The sequence below is a fragment of the Capra hircus genome, chromosome 14 (genome assembly GCF_001704415.2).
Source record: "Capra hircus breed San Clemente chromosome 14, ASM170441v1, whole genome shotgun sequence".
In the NCBI taxonomy this organism is placed as follows: Eukaryota; Metazoa; Chordata; class Mammalia; order Artiodactyla; family Bovidae; genus Capra; species Capra hircus.
Window position 1 is genome coordinate 1,171,710 of NC_030821.1, and position 26,905 is coordinate 1,198,614.

Consider the following 26,905-nt stretch of genomic DNA (forward strand, 5'->3'; position numbering starts at 1 on the left):
GTGAATTGTCGAATATGATGGTTTTATTCATCAATGGACCGCCGAATGTGTAAAAGATGCCGTTTTGTCTTTAAGGAGCTTGTCACCCTGGCAAACACTTAGCCAAGTTAATGAAAGGATCCCAGGATGTTTGTGTAACGTTTGCAGGTCACTTTTCAGTGTTTAAATGAAGAGCTTTTCCTAGCTGTGACATGGAACATTTATGGAGCGTTTCTGTTCAAACATTTTAGGGGAAGAGCAGATTCTGAAATATGTGTAGTGTTTAGTTATGGCAACACATCCTACCTGAATGCTGACCTTGAAAATTTCTCCTACCCAAATGATTGTTGTAGCTGTTGATAAAACACCAAATTGGTTGAGAATTTTCTTTTCTTTTCCCTTTTATTTCCCTGGTAAATGTACCAATAATCCACAAAGGCTATTAGAAGAGAAAATAAAGTTCTAGGTATCACTGGTCATTGAACTGTGAAAATTGGTGTTTGCTGGTTTCAAATTCTAGTTGTGGGACTTTCCTGTGGCTCATGTGTGGGCCCTGGGTTCTCACATGTGTAGCAGAGCTTCTCCATTTTAAGGAGCATGGGACTTACGCAGTGGTCACTAGTTAGATTCATACTGACCAGGGAGATGTCCAGCGCTCTTCACTTGGGAGCGATTTCTTCAAAGTCTTGGTCACAAGTGTTACTTACATTTCAGACGTATGCTTTTGTTTGTTTTAGGACAATTTAAAGCGCATGCTTTTTGATAATTTTCATTTTCTCCAAAGTAAGCTTCATTTTAAAATCTAAGCTCTTTTTCAGTCTCTATTCTTTTTTTGGGGGGGGGCTTTAATGAATGAATGAATTTTCAGTTGGAGTATAATTGCCTTACAGTGCTGTGTTAGTCTCTGCGTGCAGCAGCATGAATCAGCTGTGTGTACACACATGTCCCCTCCTTCTCGAGCCTCCCGCCCACCCCCTCACCCCCCAGGTCGCCTCAGAGCACTGAGCTGAGCCCCCTGTGCTCAGCAGCCGCTTGCCACCAGCCAGTATTTCACACACGGTGCTGTGTGCATGCCAAGGCCGAGCTCTCGATCCACCCCCCCCACATGCCCCGCCTCGTGTCCACAAGCTCCTTCTCTCTGCGTCTCTGTTCCTGCCCTCTTCTCTAGATGAAGTGACTCAAGAAAGGCCTAGGTTTATGCTCTCAGATCTTGCTGGAACATAAAAGTGAAAGATGGCATTGGTTTAGACTCCTTGGTGTGAGGATTGTACGCACACCGTTGGCGAAGAGCCTCCCTGTGGCCGTCTCCCATCTGTTGCCTCCGAGCAGTCTGAACCTTTCTCCCCAGCTGAAGGGAAGTTGTATCATGTTTCCTACGGCATTGAGATATTTGGTGGCATAGGAGAAAATGTTCCGTCTAATGACCAAACAGTTTATTTCTGGAGGGAAACAAACATGGAATTTTGTTCCCTGACGCCACTGGTGTTTTTTATCTACAAGCATTTAGACACGGAACGCTCAAATAAACACCACTTGGGGTTATTAAATCTAGGCTCTCCCATCACGTATGGGTGTAGTTTAGTAAAGCCAAAACAGGCTCTAGACTTTATTTCCGAAGCTCTTTTTTGATGGCCTTCCATAAACAGCAAGTATCTAACAGGACACAGGCCCTGCAGTTGTACTCTCAGCGATCCGGATGACGTTTGTAATTCGATTCACCCAAAAGTCTACCCGTTTTTTCCTACAGGAGAGTCTCATTGGGTAGATGATGACTGTGAGGAAATAAAGACCCCAGAATGTCCTGCAGGGTGAGTGCATTTAATGAATACTATGCCATTTTATATGTGCGTTGATAAAATATCACAAGCTATGGATGGGTGAATGGTTTAAAACAATGTAAAACTGAAATCCTCTTACATGGGCAAATTTATGAGTACTTCTGTGTAATTTCCCAGTCAGAAGCTGGAATGTACATCTCGAAGGGGGAATTTTTTTTTTTTTGGAAAATTTTTCTTCTGCTGGGACTTCCCTGGCAGTGGTTAAGACCTTCAGGCACCCACCATAGTGCATGCAGGTTCAGACCCTGGTCTGGGAACTGCGATCTCACATGCCAAATGGTGTAACCAAAAACAGAACCAAAAAACCAACTCTATGTCTGTGGTGTGTGTGGTGATAGTTACACAACTCTGTAAAAATGCCAAAAATCACTGAAGCACACAAGTAAAAGAAGTGAATTGTGTGAGATGTAAATTAGAACTCAATAAAAAAAAATTTAAAATAAAACAAATGTTAAAAAAAAATTTTCTCCTCATCGCCTCTGCACATATTGGAAACAATATCCTCCGTATCTCACCTCAGCTGAAGATTTTAGAAATAATAATAATGAAGAGGAAGACAGACATTTCTGGCGGTGATTTGGCTTTTCTGTGTTTTTTCCTGAAGCGCTCCTTTTGCTTCTTTGTGTGTGTGGGGTGGGGGGGGGGCGGGGTGGCTGGAGGGAGGACTCTAGAGCATCTCGAAAATATTATCCAAGATGGTAGCTCCTACCAGATGCTGCAGGAAGTCGGCAGACCGCGGCTGCGCTGCTCTGCTGGGGTCCAGCCAGACTTAGTGACACCCCACAGCTCAAGTGGGACCAGCAGCGTAAGGCGCTTGTGACGCCTTCCAGGAAACTTGCAAATTCATGGACCCTTAAAGTGCCTGGCAGAAAGGATGTTCTACAAGCGTGTTTTCATGAGTGTGTTTGAGTGAGTGTCTTTTTGTTTTAGGCAGCACAGCCTGGGACACAAGATCCAAGAATTTAGATATTTTTATTTTTGTCTCCTTTTTAACTTTCATGAGCTACTTGAACTTCTTTGGACTGTTAGAATGGGATGACAGTAGTGTCTGAATGTCTAAAGTGTGTTCGCTCATTTTTGGAAGAGAAAGCAGTCTTAAGTGGTAAAATCATTAAATGATAATAGTAATGATAGTAATGAACTCATATAGAATTAGAATGTGCTTAGAATGTGACTCGTTTAAAATATGGGCTTCCCATGTGGCTCAGTAGTAAAAGTATCTGCCTGCAGTGCAGGAGACACAGGAGACGAGGGTTCAGTCCCTGGGTCGGGAAGATCCCCTGGAGAAGGAAACGGCAACTCACTCCAGTGTTCTTGCCTGGAGAATCCCATGGACAGAGGAGCCTGGCGGGCTATGGTCCATGGGGTCACAAAGAGTCAGACTCATTTGTTATGTGGCTTCAAATAAATGCAAACTTGTGCTTGAGGAATAGTTTGCAAGCCATTAGAAACAGTTTTCCACAAAGTTTAGCATTCTCAGATTTGATCAAACAACTGGAACTTGAGACTATAACAAAGAGCCTTGTTTATCAATCCTGCCCTAGTTAGATGGATAGTCTAAGTTTTAGAGATCTTCAACAGTTTTAATCATTTTCACAGTCATTTTGTAATTAAAATTTTGGGTAAGTGTTTAGTCTAAGATTGTGATAAGATTGTGATAAGACTGCTACTGCTTATTAATTTCATTTTCCTTCCTCCCTCCTTCTGTATTTGATGTTCTTGAATCCCTGCAATAGGTCCATAGAATAGAAAGATGAATAAGACACCAACTGTGCTTTGAAACTAATGAAGAAGATAAACATGTTGATATAGCATTATAATATAATGTAACATATTAAAATATAATATGCATTTATTTATTCAATATGTATTAATTATATAATTAATATATATAAAGTGATATATATTAATATGAAAGAGGTATTAATTATTATCTTAAAGGAATTCTGAAGCATCAACCATTATTATGAGAGAGGAAATTTTGAGCTCAGTTCTAAAGAATGAATAGGAGTTTTCAGGTAGCAAATGGGAGATTTCATGTCCCAGGCAAATCAGTATAACAGCTTTTTACATTGTGAAAAGCCTTGTTTGCAAGGCAAGAGGCAGCCGTGGAGAAAGCACACTGAGGGAAATCTGGAGTCCAGCTCCTTCCCTGGTCATTTCACTTTGCCCTGAAGTTGCCACAAACATTATGTGGCTGAAAGTGCAGGCTCGTACGGATATCCTCACTGAAGTTTTGCTTTAGAAATTCTCAGTTCCAGTTGTTGAGAAGGACTAGGCATAGTGCAAACTCTGTGACGTTATTTTTCTAAAGCTAATCGTGTTACCATTTAAGGTTTGTTCGCCCTCCGCTGATCATCTTCTCTGTGGACGGTTTCCGCGCTTCATACATGAAGAAAGGCAGCAAGGTTATGCCTAACATTGAAAAGCTGAGTAAGTCCTGCGTTCCCATCTGTGATCCTCGACCCGCCCAGTAACCCTCAGCTGTCGGTAGGAGATGTATGGGCACACAGCTTTCCCATTTGAAAGTCAAGAGTGAAGAGAGCCCGTGTCTTCGGTCGCTCATGGAATGGGTCTCCCTGGGGAGCGGTTCCTCTTTTCTCTCCTGCTCTAACATCTGAATTCTGTCTCCAGGGTCTTGTGGCACTCACTCCCCCTACATGAGGCCTGTGTACCCGACAAAAACTTTCCCTAACTTATACACTTTGGCCACTGTAAGTATTCTTTCAAATGGTGTAGATTCAAAGGGCTGATTTCATCCTGAAACGACTTAGAGGGAAATTTTAAAAACATGTTCTTTAGTGTTCAGAGAAAATCTTTCTGTTTTTCATCTTACCTAGATCAATTGTTCATAGTAAATGCCTTTCACAACTTTGTGGATGACTGAACTTCATTGCAACTTTAAAACCTTTTTTTTTTCCAGGTGCAATTCTGTCTGAATACATTCATCTAACCTCTCAAATACCACAAGATCGCTTCTTTAGTTTCTGAGTTTTCAAACAAAAGCATTGACTTTGGAGCTGCTATGTTTTAATTTCCAGATGCTCCCAAATTCTACCTCGGCTTCTTTTTTAACAAATATAATTTATTTATTTTATTTATTTCTTTTTGCCTTGGAGTAGAAATAGAACCGAGGAAAAAAGAATAGTATATTTAGAAATAGAAGCATCTTTGGAGGCACATAAGTAAATTTCAATCTATAGGTTAATTTATTGTAATAAAAATTGTTGTCATCTTATTAAATTGTAACAGTTAAAAAAACTTCGGTGTTAAATTTCTTATAATCTTGTCAAGTTTTACAATGGCTTACAACTAGGGTATAGGTAATAGTCATGTTTCCTCTGACAGACATGTAAAAGTTATATATATCATATAAAATTGGAAATTACACATTGTTATAAAACCTTCTATGATAAAATTTATGATAGAACTATTATTCCATGTGGATTATTTTGACAATAAATTTGCTTTTCCACAAAGGGGCTGTATCCAGAATCACATGGAATTGTTGGCAATTCCATGTATGATCCTGTATTTGATGCGCATTTCAATCTTCGAGGGCGAGAGAAGTTTAACCATAGGTGGTGGGGAGGCCAGCCGGTGAGTGTTGCATTTCTGTGTGTTTCTCTGTGCATTGAAACTCTTCATTTCCAAATTTGTTCCCTGTGAAAAAGATGCATTTAATTTCTTCATACTTGGAAATGTTTCCGTGTTTTGGTATTGTGTATATGTGTGTGTGTGTATGAGTTTGTATGCTTGTACCCAGTATATGTGCGTATAATATGTATATGCATGTTGTTGTTAACTGTTTAGTCGCTGAGTTGTGTCCTACTCTTTGCGACCCCATAAACTGTAGCCCACCAGGCTCCTCTGTCCATGGAGTTTCCCAGGCAAGAATACTGGAGTGGGTTACCATGCCCTTCTCCAGAGGATCTTTCCAACCTGGGAAGAACCCGTGTTTCCTGAATTGTAGGTGGATTCTTTACTGCTGAGCCTCTAGGGAAGCCCCATATATGCATGTATGTATATTTACGTATCTCTGTGTGTATATGTATACATACGTTTGTGTGTCTGTGTGTCTATCTGTGTGTACAGGAGATTATGATTATGAAAGTGAGATGATGAGGGTCTTCATTAGAATGATTGTGGTAGAAATGGTGATGTAGCAGTGACTTTCAGAAATATCCTGAAGAAGGGATGTGCTGTGCTGAGCTGAGTGGCTCAGTTGTGTCCTGCTCTTTGTGACCCCATGGGCTGTAGCCTGCCAGGCTCCTGGAGGATTCTCGAGGCAAGAATACTGGAGTGGGATGCCATGCTCTCCTCCAAGGGATCTTCCCGACCCAGGGATCAAACCCAGGCCTCCTGTATTGCAGGCGGATTCTCTACCTCCTGAGCCACCAGGGAAGGCATAGTCAGATCTTACTGATTTACACGATCTGTGGGTGCAGTGCAAAAGAAGCGAATGACGTGACGGCCACACGATCGTAGCCCACGCTCCATACGCTCAAGAACAGGGAGGTGTGCTGCAGAAATAGAATAAACCAGCTCCGTGAAACCCACAGTGGTTTGTGCATTTGTTTAGTCCATTTTTAAAAAATCTTGGGCGTGAAATATAGGAAGTGGAATCTGCCTTGGTTCTGGACCAGCAAATTAACACTTTGAAAGAAATCATCCTGTTGACTTCAGATCAAAAGGCTGGGCAGAAAGTACAAGGGGATGAAGGTGGCTTTCCGCACAGAATTTTTCCTGTGACTGTGTTGATCAAAGGTGAGCAAAGCAGCAACCTAAATCCACAGCTGTTTAACGTGTAGAAAAGACCTAACTGCACGTGGCCCTGTGGAAGGATCCGAGTGCCTGTAGGAACGCATCCCAGGACACAGAGCCTGTCAGAGATGTGTGGAAGAGCGGCTCGTGGCTCCGTCTCAGGTCAGCTCCATCCGCGGCCGCGGGGGAGCCCTGGGCAGGACAGAGGGCTGGGAGGCTTTTGTGCTATCTGCCGTGGCAGGAAGAGGGGGCAGGGTCTGCACACATCCTCAAGTCCACCATCCCGAAACGAGCTCCCACCTGGCGATGTCTGCTGCAGTCTAAGGGCTAAATGGAGGATATAAAGTAAGAAAACAATATTGTTTTTGAGTAAAAGTCATCCGTGGGAAAATTTGCATGTTGCATAGTAAGCCAGTATGCGAGGTTTAATAGGGTTTTTAATTGTAAAAAGGGTTGGAAGGCTTCTTGTCTGTCGGTAGTAGTGTTTTTTCCTTGTAGAGGTTCTGATTCTGCTGTCCTTATTCAGGCTGGATTCCCAGGAGTCTGTGATGCACTGTGTTGTAAGCAAAGTGAAATCTGTTTCCAGGGTGGATTCCCCAAACCAAGTTTATGATAGAGGACCATTTTAGGTATACATAAAATGACTGAAGTTAGAGTTCTGTCAAGCTGTGGCTAGTTGGTCTTTTATATTAATTCTGTCATGGAAGCAAAGTTGCTTGGAGAACCACAAAGGGTATAGAGATGAATGATCGTTTTATCAGATTGGACCAACTTCTGTCCTGGGTGGACATGAGGCTTCCTCTGGGTTGGTGTGACTCAGAAAGTGAGACTAACAGTCATTAACTTCTGCAGGACAGAGCAGAGGGAAAGCTGTGCACCTGCCCAGTGAAGCAAAGCCTCCGTCTGAATTGTTCAGTTGTGTCCTCGCCCACTCCCCAAGTTGACACGTTTCACCAAGTTTAGTGATTCCCTAGTACAGACCAGGGTTTGCCGTGAAACCAATTTGTGTTTCTGTCTGTCTTCTTGAACAAGAGGCCACCAAAAGCATTCCAGGGAGCACACTAGATATAACTTAAAAACACGTTTTATTGAAATATGGCATGTAAGAAGACTATATGGACCTGAACTATAAGAAACTACAGTATAAGAAACTGAAAATAAGAAAATAAACCTTAATAAACCTATAAGAAAATAGGAACCTTTAATAAATACTGCAAAGCATTTATACCATCCTCTCTGAGGCTTATATATTTCATGAACTCACCAGTGAAAAAAATTGAAGTAGAGAAAATATTTATAAAACTCTTAGGCAATTAAGTCAAACTCAGCTTACTTTAACAGTGATTAAACCATGAAAGGCACTTGGCAAACAATGTGTACGTCAGATTAAATGGGGAATAAGAACTGCTCTATTTCTAGTTTGAAATCTAATATATGCCATGAAGTGTTTGCAGTGTCCATCTGAAAATGTGAGTCATACCATGAGGCTTTCAAAAATAGTTTCTACATTTTAATTTCATTACCAAAACCCTGATAGAGACTTTAGCAAAGGTGAGTCTGCTTTTCATTTGTTAATCTTCAGAATGCACTGCTAATAGTTGCCATTCACTGCAAGACCCTGTATTTCTCCTGCATGTATTATAATGGGATTCCTTTTTATATTGTTGTTTTGAAGCTATTTACTTTTTTCTCATTACGAAAGTCTGTTCCATGCTCTTAATGGAGTGTCGTAAGTGCATTTGTTTCTTTGAAAAATCTCTCTGCTCTCATCCTGCTGTTTCTAATACTGAGATATCTTGGTGAGGAAAATCCCCTGTTCAGTTTAAAGCTGGACTCAGCGAAGCAGAGAGTCATTGAGACTTCAAGGGACCCACTCGGTGTGGAGATTTGAGAGATGAGGTTAGCCCCATCATGGTGCAAGTTCTTTGAATCATAGTTTCTGGAGGAAAGCACTTCTAAGAGGACAGGATACATTGTTGTTGTTGTTGTTGTTTTTCATTTAAAAGAATTTTTAAATTGAAAACAAGATTCCTGAAATCCTACAGTGCTTTAGTGTTCACAAGTTTCACACACATGATATCAGATAATCTCATAACCCTTCTTTCCTCCCTACCCGTATAGTGCCCCCTCCCCTCTCCCTCTCCAGAGTGGTGTCCAAGCTCTAGTTTGTTCTTTATGTCTGTGAATCTGCTGCTTTTTTGTTTTATTTGCTAGTTTGTTGTGTTCTTATTACTCAAGTTGCTGGGCCTACAGTGGTTTTTGGCCAGTATTGGTAATGCAGTGAATTGGTCCTGAGATCATCCTCGTGAATCACTGTAGCATAAGGATGTTTCTCTGATGGCTCAGACAGTAAAGGAAGGATCTGCCTGCAGTGTAGGAGATGCAGATTCCATCCCTGGGTCGGGAAGATCCCCTGAAGAAGGTCACAGCTACCCACGCCAGTATCCTTGCCTGGGGAATGCCATGGACAGAGGGGCCTGGCGGGCTTCAGTCCATGGGGTCACAAAGAGTTGGACAGACTGAACAACTAACACGTTCACTTTTTTCCGAGAAAGACGGCAAGTTCAAGAAAGAGACAGCAAAGGGGAGAATGGCATTGGAACAGCGGCAATCGCCCAGGCCAAAGCGATCGCCTTGACGGCGCTAGTCTTGGCTTACCTCTCTGTGTGATTATCTTGCTAACAGGTGACTTTTTTCCCAGGAAAACTACCTTTTCTTTATTCTATTGTTTCTTTTCCATCCATGCTATAAATCTGTATTCTCTTTCTTTTTGCTGTATCATAGTATCCTTGCCTGGAGAATCCCAGGGATGGGGGAGCCTGGTGGGCTGCCGTCTATGGGGTTGCTAAGAGTCGGACACAATTGAGCGACATCACTTTAACGCATTGGAAAAAGAAATGGCCACCCACTTCAGTGTTCTTGCCTGGAGAATCCCAGGGATGGGGGAGCCTGGTGGGCTTCCATCTGTGGGGTTGCACAGAGTCGGACATGACTGGAGCGACTCAGCAGCAGCAGCAGCAGCAGTGTGCTTAGAACAGACCATGCTCCCCAATCCCTTGCCTACTATGCTTGTCACTCTTTTAAATTTCATTTGAAATATCCATTCCCAAGAAGCTTTCACTAAGCTTTCTCAGCTCTAAATAAACTCAGGGACCCTGTTTTGGGTTTTTGTATTATTTCTATCATGATTATGACAATATCGTTTGAAATTATTCAGATATTTGCTTTAGTCTATGGATCCCAGGAGGGCAGAGATTTGATCATTTCTCTCTTTATTCTCAGGACCCAACCCTTAGCCTGACTCATCTAGGCATCCTGTTTACCGGGCCTGAGCTTGCTCTGCACCCCCATCTACTTAATCTCATCACTGACTTCCTTCTGGCCCTCATCCCCTGGGGAGAGCCGCACTGGTTCACGATCTCTGCCACAGCATCCCCCTCCCCCCCGAGCCCTCACATCTTTAGTCTGTTCTGACTCTTTTTTAAAAACTTAATTTGTTTTGGCTGCACGGGGTCTTCTTGCTGTGTCCGGCTTTCTCTCATTGCCATGAGCCGTGGTACGCTTCTTGCGGTGTCCGGCGTCCTCTCGTGGCCGTAAGCTGTGGTTACGCTTTTTGCGGTGTCCGGCGTCCTCTATTGGCCATGAGGGGTGTTTACGCTTCTTGCGGTGTCCGGCTTTCTCTCGTGGCTGTGAGCCATGGTACGCTTCTTGCGGTGTCCGGCGTCCTCTAGTGGCTGTGAGCTGTGGTTACGCTTCTTGCGGTGTCCGGCGTCCTCTAGTGGCCGTGAGCCGTGGTTACGCTTCTTGCGGTGTCCGGCGTCCTCTAGTGGCCGTGAGCAGTGGTACGCTTCTTGCGGTGTCCGGCGTCCTCTAGTGGCCGTGAGCAGTGGTACGCTTCTTGCGGTGTCCGGCGTCCTCTAGTGGCCGTGAGCAGTGGTACGCTTCTTGCGGTGTCCAGCTTTCTCCCGTGGCCGTGAGCCATGGTACGCTTCTTGCGGTGTCCGGCGTCCTCTAGTGGCCGTGAGCCGTGGTACGCTTCTTGCGGTGTCTAGCTTCCTCTCGTGGCCGTTACGCTTCTTGCAGTGTCCAGCTTCCTCTAGTGGCCCTGAGCCGTGGTACGCTTCTTGCGGTGTCCGGCTTCCTCTCGTGGCCGTGAGCCGCGGTGACGCTTGGTGGCCGCTCCTGGCTTCTCCTGGTGGTGGCTCCTCTCTTGCAGACCGAGTCTCTTGGGCTCAGTAGTTGCGGTGCACGGGCTTAGCTGCCCCTAGGCACATGGACTCTTCCTGGACCGGGGATCAAACCTGTGTCTCCTGCATTGGCAGGTATATGCTTATTCACCCGGCCACCAGGGGGGTCCTGTTCTGACTCTTGAGTCTCAGTGACTGACTTACCCCCGCTGATACTAGGGCCCTGCCATTTCTCTGGTCCCTCAGAATTCCATTTCTTCCACTTCTGCGCTTTGGAATGCAGAAGAATAGTTTCCCTGCAGAGAACTACGAGGAAGACTACAATAGTAGTTCATAGTTTTCAAAAATGTGTTTTTGCTTATTTTCCTTTTGAAAACACCTTCCCTTCTCCCATAGCTGCATATTCTACTGAATTTGAGAAAGGGTTAGATTTTGCATTTAAATGCTCCTGGTCCCAGTGGGAAAGTTTTGTCTTTTTGTTTTATTTTAAATTCCCTATAACATATCAAGAAGGTACAATATTTATATTCCCATTTATTCCCTTTTCAAAATGTAGCCTCTAGGACACAAATGTTGAAAACTGTTCCTCTAGATAAAGCAAAGTACAGGAAGAAATACTTGGATTAAAGCTGAGAAGGCCAAACTGGGTGTCTTCTTGGCTAATTTTTTTCAAGCTGTGTAGTCTGACTCATCTCTGAGGAAATGTATATTACTTTCAGATTCCTACCGGGAAATGAAAAATTATGATTTCCACTTCTCTGAATTAACGAGAAACTAGTTTTATGATGTCTGTTTCCTGACTCTCCCCCACTTTTATAGCCCAGAAGGCTCCTTTTCATGTATCTTCCTTTGGACCAACCTTTTACTGCGCTTTTTTTCCTCTGTAATTACTAGATTTAACTTCAGGGTTCTGAAATATAATATATACGTATAACTTGCAAAGGAGCTTTTATAGCTGCTCATGATCTGATTTAACTTCAGAAACTTGATGCGTTCAGTCTCATACTGTTCGCCAGCCCTTTGACAGACCAGCTTCATTACTGCTAGGATTCTTTCCTTTGAGCTTTAAAAAACTTTTTTCCTAAATTTCAAGTATTCTCTCTTATTTGTTCACTTTTTGCGCTTTTCTGGTCAGGTTCCCAATTTTCTTTTGGAAAATATGGCCAACGTGACTTTTACCAGGAGCAGGGAGAAATCACTTCTCTTGAAAGAAATCAAGAAAGAAAGAAAAAATTTTACCTTTGTCTTCGTAGTTCACATTGTTGTTGTTTTACAGTGGGTTAATTTTGTATCTCTAATTACCGAGATGTTGTCACTGTAAAAATTTTAAGTACAGAAAAGTATACAGAACCAGCAGTCCTGATTTTGCCACCAGGATAGTTTCAACACATACCTATCATCCCTCCCAGTGCCTGTTGCTTATACCACTGCAGATACTCCTTTGGTGATCTTCCCCCCGAGGGTTAGGAAGCTAAAAGTTACTCATAGGGCTTCCTGTTGCTCAGATAATGCCAACCTCAGCATGCATCCCACAAGATAGCTTCTGAAAGTATAGGGTCATCTCTTGACAAACTGTATTTACAAAAAAAAATTTCCATTAGAAAACCCCGGGTTTATCTTACACTTCACGTCTACCAGATATTGCTTAATACAACTTCCTTGGAAATGAGGCACCAGATTTTCTAGGAAGTTGCTTGACTATGATGCATTAAGCTTATGTCTTTGAAATGAAAATAAGTATGCAAAAAGATCACTAAATATAAGAAAAAAAGACTTCCCAGTTAGCGCTCGTGGTAAAGAATCCGCCTGCCAATGTAGAAAACACAAGAGACGTGGGTTCCATCCATGGGCCAGGAAGATCCCTTGGAGGAAGGCACAGCAACCCACTCCAGTATTCTTGCCTGGAGAATCCCATGGACAGAGGAGCCTGGCGGCTATAGTCCATAGGGTCACAAACAGTCAGACACGACTGAGCACAATATCAGAAACGGACCTCTCTGGAATCTGAGGTGGTTTGAGGCCCTGCAGGATGTCCAGCGCTCAGTTTGAGTTCATCTTCTTGCTCATGGAGGGTCTGGCACAAGGATGAATGATGAATGAACGAATGAGGACCCACTTGAGTCCTCACTGGCCTGGGGGTACCCGGAAACGCCGGAGCTGACCTGTAAAGTGGAAGACGTGGGCGTGCCTGCTAAGGTGCTTTAGTTGTGTCCGACTGATACTTCGGACCAACCCCCTGGGTGGTGCTCAGCGCGGTCTGAGGTCCTGACCACTCTGGTCCATCCCCGTGGGACAAGGACGTCCCTTCTTTCATGCCGATGACGCCTGCCGGCAGCTCGGGCCTCCACAAGTCTGAGAGTGTGTCTGCCCTGACCCGTCCCTCCATCGCCCTGCAGCAGCTGTGCTGTGGGAGCTGGAGGTTTGCAGTGCTCCCCGGGGGGCTGGGAGTCCTCACATAATTCTCCTCAGCCAGGCGTTCCTAACCTTCCTGAAACCGTGGCCAAAGTTCTGGATGCCCTGCACCTCCCAACTGCCCCTCCCCCACCCCCAAAGCAAAAGTTTTAACTGGAGTAAATAAAACACTGTCAAAATGTGGAGACGCTGAAACCAGAAAGGAGGGGGATCGCAACTCCTGGACCATTTTTGTTTGGTCTTTTGAAAAGCCAAGCCACGCTTCTTTTTCCTGTTTGCCTCCTAAAGTGAAGGGGTTTCTTCTTCCAGACTTCTGTCCAGTGGGACGCAGGCATCCTGAATTGTTTTCGGTGTCCTGAAATAACTCGGTTATCTTCATGTCCATTATTGCATAATAATCAAGATGAAAATTGATCCAGTGTTTACCAAATGCTGAGACACCGTTTCTAAGGACTTTGCACATATTAATTCATTACAGCTTAGAATAATCCTATGTGCTAGGTAATATTATCTACATTTTAAAGAGAGGTTGAGGCCTTAGATAGCTTCTTGGAGGATCACATGGCTGGTAAGCAACAGAGGCAGAGCCTAGAATCCGAGTAGCTGGCCCCCCCGTCAGGTTCTTAAGTGCCACAACTCCTGGCCCCACAGCATGAGCTAGAAAGAACGTATACGTCTATACGGATGTACGCTGTGTACACACGTGTGGTAAGCCACTCAGTTGTGTCTCTGCAACTCTATGGACTGTAGCCCGCCGGGCCCCTCTGTCCATGGGATTCTCCAGGCAAGAGCACTGGAGTGGGCTGCCATGCCCTCCTCTCCAGGGGGTCTTCCTGATGCAGAGATCGAACCTGTGTTCCTATGTCCCCTGCCTTGGCAGGCGGGTTCTTTACCATTTGCACCACCTGGGAAGCCCATATACTATGTATATATATACATATTTGCATATGTTTTATATATATACTCTGCCTATTTATCTACATATTTTTGGCCACATACAGGGTATGGGGGATCTTAGTTCCCAGACCAGGGATCAAACCCACACCCCCTGCTGTGGAATTGCAGCCTTTGCCACTAGACCGCCAGGGAAGTCCCTGAAAAGAATATTTTAGAAGACTTAATGACACGCTTGGGTCACCTAACTTATCCCAGGAACTCACTCCTAAAATTCCATTTACCAAAAGGCTAAGTAAAAGGTGCAGGCAGAATAAAAAATAATCCTCCCCCACCCCCGTTTCATTCACCTCTTTGAAAATAAAACAAGGCAAAGCTGGGTTCCGCAATCCAGGCATCTGTGTGCCAAATTGGGGTTCTCCTCTGTAGGCTTTCAACAGTCAAGGAAACATATGGTCACTTGAGGTCCTTTGATGAGCAGAATTCTGCCATATAAGTGAAATGTTCAAAACAATGATCAGAAAGGACAGGGACAGAAGAGACTCTTGAGATGAAATAAGGGTTGTTTTCTTTAAAGCCACTGTAATCGTAGCAGAGCTTGAAAGCTTTTGCAGAGAATGTATTGAATAACATTTATGGAAAGAATAATTCTGACTTCCAGATGTGAAAAAAAAAAAGTTGCAAATATTGGGAGATTTATGGTAGGGTATGGGTAAAGTTTAAGATGTCTGAGCTAATATACTCTAAAACCTTTTTCTTCTTTGACCAAAAGTCAAAACATGTTCTAAGCCTCTTATATTTTCCTCCTCAGCTATGGATCACAGCTGCGAAGCAAGGGGTGAGCGCTGGGACGTTCTTCTGGCCTGTGTAAGTCACCTCTGTTTCGTCCATGTTTGTGAGATTACAGTTGTGATTCAGTTTAAGGAATAGTCAGTTTTATTTCATTTAAATGTAAATGTTAGTATAGACCAACTTATGAGTATTTTCTGACTCAAGATAACCCTCCAGGTATTTTTTGGGGGGGATCCTCTCTCTTTTTCCATCTCAGTTCTCTTTCCCTCCCCTGTCTCTCTTTTCCCCCATATTTTCTTAACAGAATGGAAGGAGGATTTTTCTCTTCCACGTCTAGTCAGCCTTTAGATTCTTCTGTTCCTGTTTGTAGATTTTTGGTAACTTGGCACCTAGGGAATGTATATTTCTCAAACTGTTTATAGCTGTGATTTATTACAACATTCTATATTTATTTTGGTTCATAACTTTAAAGATCAAGCGTGTTGTTGAACAGCTGATGTTGTAGCCCAGAGATTGGAAACTTCAGACAGGAGACCAAGAGGAAGTCTCTGTTTCCCCCTCATTTTCCTGCTGAGCTCCAGGGTTTCCTTAATAAGAGAAAAGAAACTGCTTCTCTTCCCCACAGAGGTGATGGGGCGGATTAGTAATGTTCATGAAACAGTCTTAAGATGAAACTTACCTAATAAAAGTGTCAACATGTTCATTATGTTTGAGGTTCCTTAGTAAGAGAAGGAATCTGTTTCAACTTTCATGGGAATTTTGTTCCCACTGAGATGTTCTTTCCATCTTTTTTTTTTTTTTTAAACCACCTAAAGCTGTTTCCATATTTGCCTTTTATGCCGTAACAAATATCTGACTATTCTGTAATAGTACAGTGCTGAGAGCAGTCACAGGTTCAGATTAATCCAGAATGGCACCGTCTATATTCTCAAAATTCAGGAAGAAAGGTAGCTTTTTCAGATTTGAAGAGCTAAATTGAAATTGGGTTTGGTGATTTGAAACTAAGACAGAGAGTATCCCTTAAAAGTCTCCCCCTCTCCTTTTTAAAAAGAGATCTTCTTGGCTGAGAAAATGTGCATGTTAGAAGTGACATGTTGATTTACCAGCTTGATCTTATGCATAACTTTTTTTTAACCCTTGGCTGTCATTGATACTTATAGAAGTGATTTCTTCTTCTCCACAACATATTTGGCTGACAGAATGAAGAGGCCCCAACAATAGAATTAATACTTAGTCCTCACCTTACCCCCCGAAACTGCTGCAGAGCTTCATTGAAAAGGCTTAGTGTTCCGGTTCTGAATGGTAATTTTCTCCACCCATTTCAAACCTTATAAGAAGGTAGCTTTTGTGTGCTCCAAAGACACCTGTAGTTCTGCTTTGCTTCTCAGACTATTCTTCTTTTATCTCTGTATCCTGGAAGCGACCTGGTTTCATTTTCTTTCTTTTTTTAAAAAAAGTGTCTTTAGAACTTAAAAAAAAAAAATGGTCACCCTTCCAGGCATTTATTGGAATATACGTCAAGGAAAGCCACACATCGTCCATACTGGAGATTTTTAAATTTAAGCAGATTCAAACGACAGACTTAGACTTTGAAAGTCGTCTTTTTAAGCTGGTTCCATCCTGCAACCTAGAATTAGCCTTGCTTTTCAAATGGTAGTATTTCATTTCAGAATCATGCTCAGCTGTGTTTCCATTAGGTTCTTTTCTATCGACTCTTGCCCAGAGCAGGAGTTCCCTTTATGTATGTGTCTCAGGTTGATTCCAGTCCCAGCTCTGCTTCGCAATAGGTTGCTGACCTTGGACAAGGGTTTTAATCTCTTGGCAAATCAATGTCTTCACCTTTAAATGGGAACGATAGTGTCCTCACCCTAGGGCATCATGAAGACAGAATGAATTAACTTACTTAAAGTCCTTAGCAGGGTGCTTAGTACATAGAGAACAGCCAACAGATGGTACTTGTTTTCTCATTCACATTACCTCTTTCAACAAGGACCAGCAATGGCTGTCTATATGTGACCTAAGGTAGCTTGTTCCCCTTTAGCACTGAATTCCTCATCTAGTTCATCTTCCTTTTTTTTTTTTCCTATTTCCTTTTCTTCTTCTGACGTGTCTAATGTACTTGGCCTCATGAGAAAATCTGTATCAGCCAGTAATGGTGAGGACAACGGCGTGAATCCCTTTCTGTCTGGAGCACACGCTTCCTTTGCCGGATCTGTTGGTGCTGTGTCTGCATCCGATTTTAAACATGGCTCGGGGCCGTGTCTTTTCTAGTCTCTGAGGCTTTTTCATAAAGGCGGTCTTAGATCTACAGGGAAACTTGGAGACCACTCTGTGTGACTCCCCACGTCTGTGATCAGAACACCAAGGCTTAGAGAGGTGAACTGTTGTGCCCAAGGTCATGATTTCAGCGGATACGCAGAGCCCCATGTGCTCATCTCACGCTCTTACCACGCTCATGCCCTTGCCCAGAAAAGAATGATTGCCTGCTTATCTCTCCAGGCAGAGAATGGTAACTCTTCCGTATCGGTTTTTTTTTGGTAGGGGCATCTTATATCTTTATTTATATTCACACAAATGCCTTGAATGTAATATGCTTTTAACAGATATTTCATGAGTGAGTGTATCATTTCTGTGGGCCCGTGAATCCAGAGCATCTCTGGTGGCTCAGATGGTAAGGAATCTGCCTGCAATGCAGGAGACCTGGGTTCAATGCCTGGGTTGGGAAGATCCCCTGGAGAAGGAAATGGCACCCCACTCCAGTGTTCTTGCCTGGAGAATCCTATGGACAGAGGAGCCTGGCGGCTACAGTCCACAGGGTCGCAAAGAGTCAGACACGACTGAGCGGCTGGCGCACACACACACACACAAACTCCCAGTCCATAACGATAGAAGCTCACGTTTTCCAATGTGCCAGATGCTATTCTAAGTGCTTTACATTGATTATCTCTTTTAATCCTTACAACCACCTAGTAAGATAGCTCATTTTATAAAGCAACAAAAGGTTAAGTAACTTGCCAAAGTCACATCACCGATGTAAACCTCAGAGCTGATGTTTTTCCCCCTACTTGTCAAGTACCCCATCCAAAGAAGGCGTTTAAAGGGTGAGCATTCTGAGCTTGAAACAAATTCTATTAATCTGTATTTTTCCAGTAGCATCAAGTGAGTCCATCAGAATCCATCTTTATGACTTAACACCAATTGCATAAAATAAAGCAGCTTGTAGGTAGGTAGTGAAGTCAGGCACAGTGAAAAGACTACGACACTCGCTTTTCTTTAAGTTAGGAAAGAATTCAGAATATGTAATTATTTTGTTCAGATACAGGGGATTTCTAAGGCTGAGGAATTAAATACCTCAGGCGATTAACCTGGCTTGGCTTTGCCTACTTCTTATTCAATTATAGGATGTAATAAGATCACGTTTATTCAGTAGCACTGGAATTTGTATAAATGAGAACTTGTTTTATGGTAAACATGATTTTGTTGGGCTGGTAGGATAGTTCTGGAGGGAGAAGTGGTTGGAGAGAGGAATGGCAGGCCCAGTGTCTCTCCAGCAAGGGTGGTGGTGATGGGGGTGGGTGGGGGGCAGACTCTGGGGGAGGCTGTTGAGTGGAGCTGCCAACGCTAGCGACCTACTGTGACTCTGAAGGCCTGTCTTTCCCCCGGCTAGCCCATGCTCATGTCTACCAAAACTGAAAGCTGAAATGGCTCACCCAGTATCCCATAACACATTTTTAATAGTTAATTTTTTAGAGCAGTTTTAAGTTCACGGTAAAACTGAACAGTGGGAGCAAAGACTTCCCATATATTGGCTTGGCCCAAAAGTTCATTTGGGTTTTTCCATAACATCTTATGGGAAAACCTGAACAATTTTTTGTCCAACCCAATACCTCCATCTGTATCCCCACACTGGCACAGCCTCCCACAGTATCAACATCCCCCACCAGAGTGGAACCCTGGTTACAAATGATGAACCTCCATTGACACGTCATTGTCACCCAGAGACCACAGTTTACAGTAAGGTTCACTCTCGGCCACAATCATTTTTACTAGCCACAGTTAAACTTGGGCTTCAGTTTAAATTTATTGTCAACACACTCCAATGCCTGATCTCGGATGAGGGAGCAGAAAAGTATGTTATGCTTCTTGTTAGGGAAAGAATAAGCGAATTTCCCCATAAAGACATCACTCAGCTTGTGAGCATCTTAATGTGACTAAGTCAATCCACGATACAGTGCTGTCGTGCTAGCCGAGGGCTCTTGAAACGAGTGCCAGACTGAGGGTAATTATATTTCAGTAGAGGAATGAGACTTAAACACAAAACTCATTGTGGATGAAGATTATACCCTTTTTGTCAGTCTCATAATTATATGTGCCTATTCTCGATAGATTTTTATAGAGCTAGAAGATAATTTCCCGAATACCTTTCCTAACCCCTTATTTTATAGATGAGGAACTTAAAGTTTCAGATTCAACAATGTTTCTTAAGTCATATAGCTGTTTCGAGATAGCATGGTGACTTATCTTGATGGTTAATAAAAATAAGGACATTTTTTAGCACTTACTATGTGCTAAGCACTGTGCGTGCCTTTTGCCTATCTTGCCTCACTTCATCCTTACAACCAAGCTGTGCGGTGTGTGTTGCTATCTTTATTTTGCTAATGAGTAAACTGAGGCTGAGAGAGGTCAAAGAAGTCTAGAGGTCAAGAGAGGTCGTGCTAGCAGAAGGCGGACTGAGGATATAAGTCCTGGTCCCTTGCTGGCCATAGCTAATGGCTTTGCCCAGTAAATAGCAAGGGTTCCGAGTCCGGGGTCCTTTTCGTCTGCAGCCAAGCCTCTGTGAGCAAGGCAGATTCTTCACTTGACTGTGAATCAGAGTTTCCAGTCTTATCTTCTGTGGCCGAGGCTGATTAACATGACCTGTTGGAAATAGAAATGGACGTTTAAACACTAATAGGAAAAGGGATCTTTTACTTCAGTGAGGTGAACGCAGATGGTGGTAAGTAGAGAGCCGTTGGCCTGGGTGCAAAGGCAGGAGCTGGTGGAGCTTCCTCCTAACCTCACGCTTACTGGTTGCCGCCCCACAGGGTGATCCCTCACGAGCGGAGGATACTGACCATCCTGCAGTGGCTGACCCTGCCGGACCACGAAAGGTATCTGTGCCCCTCCCCGGCTCCCCCCTTCTTCCTCGAGTGCACTTCTGTCTCAGGGTGGATCTGGGTGAATAGCTCAGTGGGCTGTGCAGGAGGGGCGCAGCCGAGGTTTGCTGTTGTTACTAGTTTTGCTGTTCTGAGCCTTAAACGCGACCTCCGTGAGAGGGATTTAGGGCACAATGGACTCAGGTTATCGAGGACCGTTTAATTACATGAATTACTCCAGCTGTTAATCCTGGTCACCACAGCAGCGCTCGAGGGAGTTCTTGGCTTTGGCAAATAAACCAGCAGCATCCCAAGAATCGGGAAAGCATGAAGACTGACTTTTAAAAAGGTTTTATTTTATCGAAGTGTAGTTGATTTACAATGCATTAGTTTTTACTGTCAGAGAAGGCAATGGCAGCCCACTCCAGTACTGTTGCCTGGCAAATCCCATGGACGGAGGAGCCTGGTGGGCTGCAGTCCATGGGGTCGCTAAGAGTCGGACACAACTGAGCGACTTCCCTCTCACTCTTCACTTTCATGCGCTGGAGAAGGAAATGGCAACCCCCACAGTGTTCTTGCCTGGAGAATCCCAGGCACGGGGGAGCCTGGTGGGCTGCCGTCCATGGGGTCGCACAGGGTCGGACACGACTGAAGCGACGCAGCAGCAGCAGGAGCGGTCTTTACTGTGCAGGACGGTGACTTGCGCATGCGCTACATATATGCGCACACGCGTTCTTTTTCGTGTTCGTTTCCATTATGGTTTATCACAGGATGTTGGCTGTAGTCCCCGGTGCTGTGTATATAAACAATCCTGTGTAAGCAGTAAGGATTGCTTATCCATTCAGTGGATAATAGCTTGCATCCGTTAATCCCAAACTCCCAATCCAGAAGACTGATGATTTTCACTTGAATGGAGTTCTTTCAGGCTGCAGATTGCATGGCCCCGTGAACTCTCACTGGGTTCTATTATCTTAGGGATCAGAGACCTGAGTTTGCATTCAGATTTTCCTCGTGAGCTTTTATTCCTGAAGGTGGTAACCAGGTAGTTACCACAGTAGGGGCGGTGTAGAGGGTGGTGGATGTGGAAATAATAGAAAACAACAGAAAAAAAAAAACAAGAAAAAGACTTTTTCATGGTAAGACTAACAGTGGTTGGGTGATCCACTTGATTTGCAAGGTGGTTTTGGCAATGTGTAGGGATATGTGACACTCTTTATTGTGTGTGGTTTGGGGGAGATTCTGAACCTTCTAATTTTCCCGTAGGCCTTCAGTCTATGCCTTCTATTCCGAACAACCTGATTTCTCTGGACACAAGTATGGCCCCTTTGGCCCTGAGGTTAGTAGCTTATCTTCTGCCTGAGAGCCTGTGTCCCTGGGCCACGTCGCCTACTGACCTGATTTCAGGATTTGCACAAAGTCTCTTAGCGTGCTGGTGTGTGTACAGTGGATACAGAGTCAAGGAACTGCAAGAGTGAAAACATTTAAAAGAATCCTAAACGTACCTGTTTTTCTTACAGGAACTTCATTTCAGATTGATTTGGTATGCAAGCATATCCTAAACTTGGTGTTCATAGGAGGGTGTTCCTGGCTTCCAGCTTGCTGTTCATATATTCCAGCCTCTTGGTGTTCATAGGTTCTAGTCCTGCCGGCATCAGTCAGAAGACGAAGGACCGGGAAGGGCTGGCCTTTGCCGTCACCGGGATAGGAGTGGAAAAGAATCTAGAGATGGAACCTACAATACAAGGCAGTGCAACTGAATCTTAAGCCCCTTAGCAAGGTTGTGCGGCTCAGAGAAGATAGGTCAGCTCAGTAGCCTTTGCAGGTACAGACAACCTGGAAAACACAGTAGCACTGGACACATTTTTATTTAATGAATCTTGGCATAGGTGTGTGCCTGTGAGAGCATCACCAGGATCAAGGCTATGGACGTATCCCTCAACCCCCTTAAGGGAAACAAATTCTTAACTGAGAGAAAAACACTATTGAATGAATCTGTTTAGCAAAGCAGTGTGACACCCTGATAGCAAACACTCAGGAGTTTTAGGAGAGCAATTGGTTTGTGAGGTAGTGTCCAGTAGGACTTCAGATTCAGGAGGTGGGAAAGGCATGTTGAGATTCTATTATGCTGCCCTTTTATCAGGTGATGGAAATTCTCCCAGTGCTTTAGCATAGATCATTTTAAAATATGATGGGGTTTGGGAACCTAAATCTTTTAATATTTTAAATGTTTTCCACCACTCTTTCTTCCTGAGGTGGTGAGGTCTACATCAACATAATAAAACTTGATTTTGGATGAGATTATTTCGCAAACTCTTTGATGATGGAAAATACCTCCTGTTCTCAGAGAGCCAATGGCAGCACTGTTGGCTGTAATTAAGTTTCCCATGTTCAGCATAAGAATGACTAAGGAAATACAGATAAGTGTGTCTTGGCTTAAGTATTTCTGATCAAAATGCAGGATGTTTGAACAAAGGCAGTAAATACTGAGAACCATAAATACTTCTGAGTGCTTTAGCATCAGTTCAGTGGTGGTTGCTTTAAGCACTGGAAGCTGGCGGCTACGTGAAACATTCTTAGGTTGCCTTAAGTCACTGAAGTCATGTGAGTCCGAGGCTCTTTTTCCTGTTCCTTTGATGTTTAAGCACTGCGCATGAGTATGAGACACAAATGATACAGGGAGATGAGCATCTGCATACATGAAACACAGAACTTCTTGCCACAGCAAGCATGGCCGTTTTATCTTTAGGATGATTTTCCTTGAGATTAATCTAAAGTGAACAGAAGGAGCCGCATTTTATTAAGATGTTAAAAAAAAAAAAACAAACCCAAGCCCTAAGCAGTTCCATGTGCCCTGATTAAAGGTTCACTTTTGCTTGGATAATAGTATCCCTGGAAGACCCTGTAACAGAGGCAAACAGAGATGGGTGTAGCCATCTTTAAAAAGCAAGAGGCTGGTACTTCAGGAGGCCTGCTCCAGTTGCCTGGCTAGTAAGTGAAGTTGGAAATGGAACTTCTGACTCCCAGAACAGAAAACCATTAAACTCTCCTGCAGTACAGGAGACAAGCAAAGCGGTCCATTAACAGCCATGTTCAAACCGCACAGAACATTTTCTTTATGTCAAAAGGTGGCTTTTTACAATACAGAGAAGGTATAATTCTTATAATTTTCATTTCCTTAAAACTTATAAGGCTTAGCAGTGAATGTTGTTTATCCACAAACATCTCTGGATTTCTCATATACATAGTTAAGTTATAATTGCTTACTTGAAAGTGTGTGTTTGTTGATCAAGAAATGAATTAAAAGCTTTTTAAGTACCGAGCGGCGATAAAGCATAATACAGGATGCTTTAACTGGCTGTAATGATGGTTCTAGGTTCAGGATTCTCATAAACATATAAATCTTTTTTTCCTCAGTATTTCTGAACTGAGAGTTAGAAAGATTCTTGCTATATTCTTTTTAGTATTAATGCTTCTTATAACTGGGATATTCTCATATATCCACCAGGTAAAGCATTTATGATGAGATGTTGGAATGTACCTTCTGTTACGATAACCTGAGAACTTGATCACTTTCTTCCCTTAAGAGGAAAGGGGTATTTTCATATTTCAACTAATTCTCATTTGGTTCGAGAAATCTTATTTTTTACTGAAAGAAACACAAAACAGTTTATACTTTTTAAACATGAAACCAAAGCCAGAAAAACCTCTTTTGTGTGTGTGTGGTAGACAAAATTGGTTTATCTACCTAGTAATACATACCTCTCACTTGTCTTTATAGAGCATGCAAAGACTATACTAGCTGAAAGATTATTGTTGAAATCAGTAACATGCTGTCTTTTACATCTAATGAGAATATACCTTGCATCTGAAATTCAATCAAACTGACTCAATCTGGTAACATGCTGTGTGCTCCAGAACAGCAGACATTTGTGCTTTCTTCGCCTGATATTTGAGTATACCTCTTTTCAGGATGATTCGTGAAGGTTATTAAATGAGGTGACCACACACGGGGCTTGCAGCCCCAAGCAGTGACATGCCGCTCCTGGTTTCATAGTGTGATGGTGAATGTTCTGAAAACATGCTTGCTTTTGGTTTTTGGCGCAACCTTTTCCTCTTTGAGCTCCTGTGCTTCTCTCCGTGACTCTTGGTTCGGCTGCTCTTCAGGCCCGGAGGCAGAGCTTTGGCTGGCTAGTTACTACCTTCAGACGGCAGAGTATCCTTCTGAAAAGCAGGAAAATGTGCCCCCTCTCCTTCCCATCCTTTTAATAACCTCAGGCTCAATCTTCTAAAGTCAGACTAAAGTATGGCTGGTCAGTGAAAACTCAGCTTCCGTCTACCTCTAACATTCAAAGAAGGAGATACGTGCCGTATAATCCCTGGATGGAAACTCATTTTGACTAAATCCCCTGCTGCTCCTCTAACCTCCTGCAACCAGAAGGGCTCGTTTCTGGAGTCTTTGGAATGTTGAGGTCTCTTGCAAATGGCCGGGGGTCCGATGGGCAGACTTGAGCGCTAGCTGAGTGTGTTTGGTGGCCATGAAATGGTGAGCTCTCTTTTCCCTTTTGCTTCTCATCTCATGGGGACTTGGCTGAACCGGAAGCATTTAAAAACAAACCAGCAGACCAAACCAGAGTCTGGGGAGGTGCTGTGTCTGTCCATCCTCCGCGGGAGAGAGAGGATGGGACGGCAGCGTCTCTGCAGTGCTTGCTCTGGACACAGTGACGCCGCATGGCACACGCGTCCCGGGGACACACTAACATCGCTCCTCCTCTGCCCCTTCTCGCATCCGAATGATTCTCAGAACAGTCCCCCCGAGAGAAATCAGCTAGGAGGACGGCAGGCCTTGCTGCTTCAATTCACCTTTGCACCATCCGCAAATCAGGGGCTTATTTTTCTCCAGTATTTGGAAGTCCCAGAAGGTTATCTTCTTTCCTCAATTTACGTATCAGCCTTTAACACCCAAGAGATTTTCAAAACAAGATGCATAGAACAGTCGCTACCTTCCAGACCACCACCAAGAGGGGAATTTCTAACAGAAAGAGGATAAGTAGACTCTTTCTTGATATAGATATACTAAGATGAAGAGATCTTAATGACTTTTTTCATTTTATCTAATTTTATGAGAGAATTTTTTTTATAATGACAGTTCTATTTATGATTATTTCTTGGCTTGGGGTTCCTCTCTACCAGAAACCTAAATTAGCAGTGTGAAACGCTCTCCTGATTTGTGGAAATATCAGTATATTCATGACCAAGGAGGATTGTTTGGTATTTATGTTTCATTTCATCCTTGGTTTAAATTTTTTTTTCCTGATCCTTTCCAAGGAAGGTGACAGTTGCATGGATATATTTGGTGGTCTGAACAGATACCTGTCCGAATCTGACTTGAAGCTACCTCCATGAATCCCTCCGCAGCTTGAAATGACTGAGTGATTAGTATTTATTTTTCAGCGAGTACTTTATAAGTGGAGAGTATCTCATAACCAAGGACCAGCCTCTCCATGACGCAGGAGTTGTGGAATACAGAACTCTGTGTCACCTTCAGGGGTATCCACAAATAGGCTCCTCAGCCAAAAGAGATCCACATGAGAGAGCCAGATACTCTTAAATTATATTCTCGTTCTCAGTGAAGAAGCTACGTCAGCAGCGTCGAGTTCAATTTAGGAGGCTTCTCCCTGTAGAGTTCCCCAAACCGTCCCTCATACCAGTCTCTTCTTTAATCGCTTCAGAAGAGGTCTTAGTTTGCTTTTCGTTTCTACCTAAGACTTCACTGACCCTAGATGGCAAAGTGTGAGCTTTATTATCTGACCCAGAGGGACAGACAGCTTCTGAGCCCACACATCTCTATCCGCCAGTACAGGAGCGTAGTTATGGTTCACCTTTTACTCCGGCTAAGAGACCTAAGAGGAAGGTTACCCCTAAGAGGAGACAGGAAAGACCAGTTACTCCTCCAAAGAAAAGAAGAAAAGTGCATAGGATGGATCATTATGCCGCGGAAGCTCGTCAGGACAAAGTAAGTTTATCCGTTGTTCCAAAGCTTTGTGGCGGGCAGCCCTGGAGGTTCCCTTCAGTGCCCTGGTTTGAAAATCAGCTGAGTGCATTTCAGAAAACATTTGGTGCACCATCCTGGGCTTTGAGTCCAGAAGAATCTAGTACTTCAGAGGTTAGCACTCATGCGAAGCATTCTTGAACGCTCAGCCAAAAACAAACACCCACCTACTTTCTTTAGAGTTAGTTGCCCCCAAACTAGTGTGAACATTTGGCTTGAACGAATGTTAAGAGAGCTGTTGGTTTTGCTTGCACTTTTCCACAGAATTTGTCAAAGTTGTTTGTAACCTTGGTTCTTGAGAACAACCCAGCAAGGTAGTTGGGGAAATCCTCAAAGACGGTGTGGATTAGAACTCAGTAGGGTACTGGATTAGGTCAGCGGCCTGTTCCGAGTTCAGAGGCAGTCTTGGGGCACAGACGGAAGGAGGTGAAGCAGGAGGGAGGTGGGGAGAGGCGGGCGCGTTTCCTTGTAGAGACGTGGGCGGTGGGTTCTCTTTGCATCACCTTCACAATGGCCTCTAGGTGTTTCTTTTCCAGACACCTTCAGATACCGCCAAGGCACTATCTTATTTATTGTTTGAACTGATCACTGAGAAGTAGGTTCTGGGTTTTAGCCTGAGTCATCTTGTCGACCAAAGGAAATTAATCTGCTGCCAGGGGTTGCTATGGGTTGTGCGTTTGGTATTTCTGTGTCTAAGTGAATGTCTTAGAGGAGAGCATGTTTTCCTCAGAAGCAAACGCCACTGTCCACCCTCCGTTAGTCAGATTACGCGGCATATGTCGCTCTGAAACTTTCACTTGTGACTTACTCCTTGAGACAGAATTTGAAATACTGACTTCTGTCGTAAAGGAAAAC

At 43.6% G+C, this 26,905-nt stretch overlaps 1 protein-coding gene across 1 annotated transcript in view; it reads left to right on the forward strand.

The window, feature by feature from the left end:
* The window catches only part of ENPP2 (ectonucleotide pyrophosphatase/phosphodiesterase 2), a 91,932-nt gene that overhangs the window by 20,987 nt on the left and 44,040 nt on the right, over positions 1–26,905 (forward strand). The window contains 8 exon segments of the mRNA XM_018058157.1: positions 1,727–1,787; positions 4,153–4,250; positions 4,452–4,531; positions 5,298–5,417; positions 14,886–14,941; positions 19,951–20,016; positions 21,265–21,337; positions 25,862–26,014. Coding sequence (XP_017913646.1) covers positions 1,727–1,787; positions 4,153–4,250; positions 4,452–4,531; positions 5,298–5,417; positions 14,886–14,941; positions 19,951–20,016; positions 21,265–21,337; positions 25,862–26,014 — 707 coding nt within the window.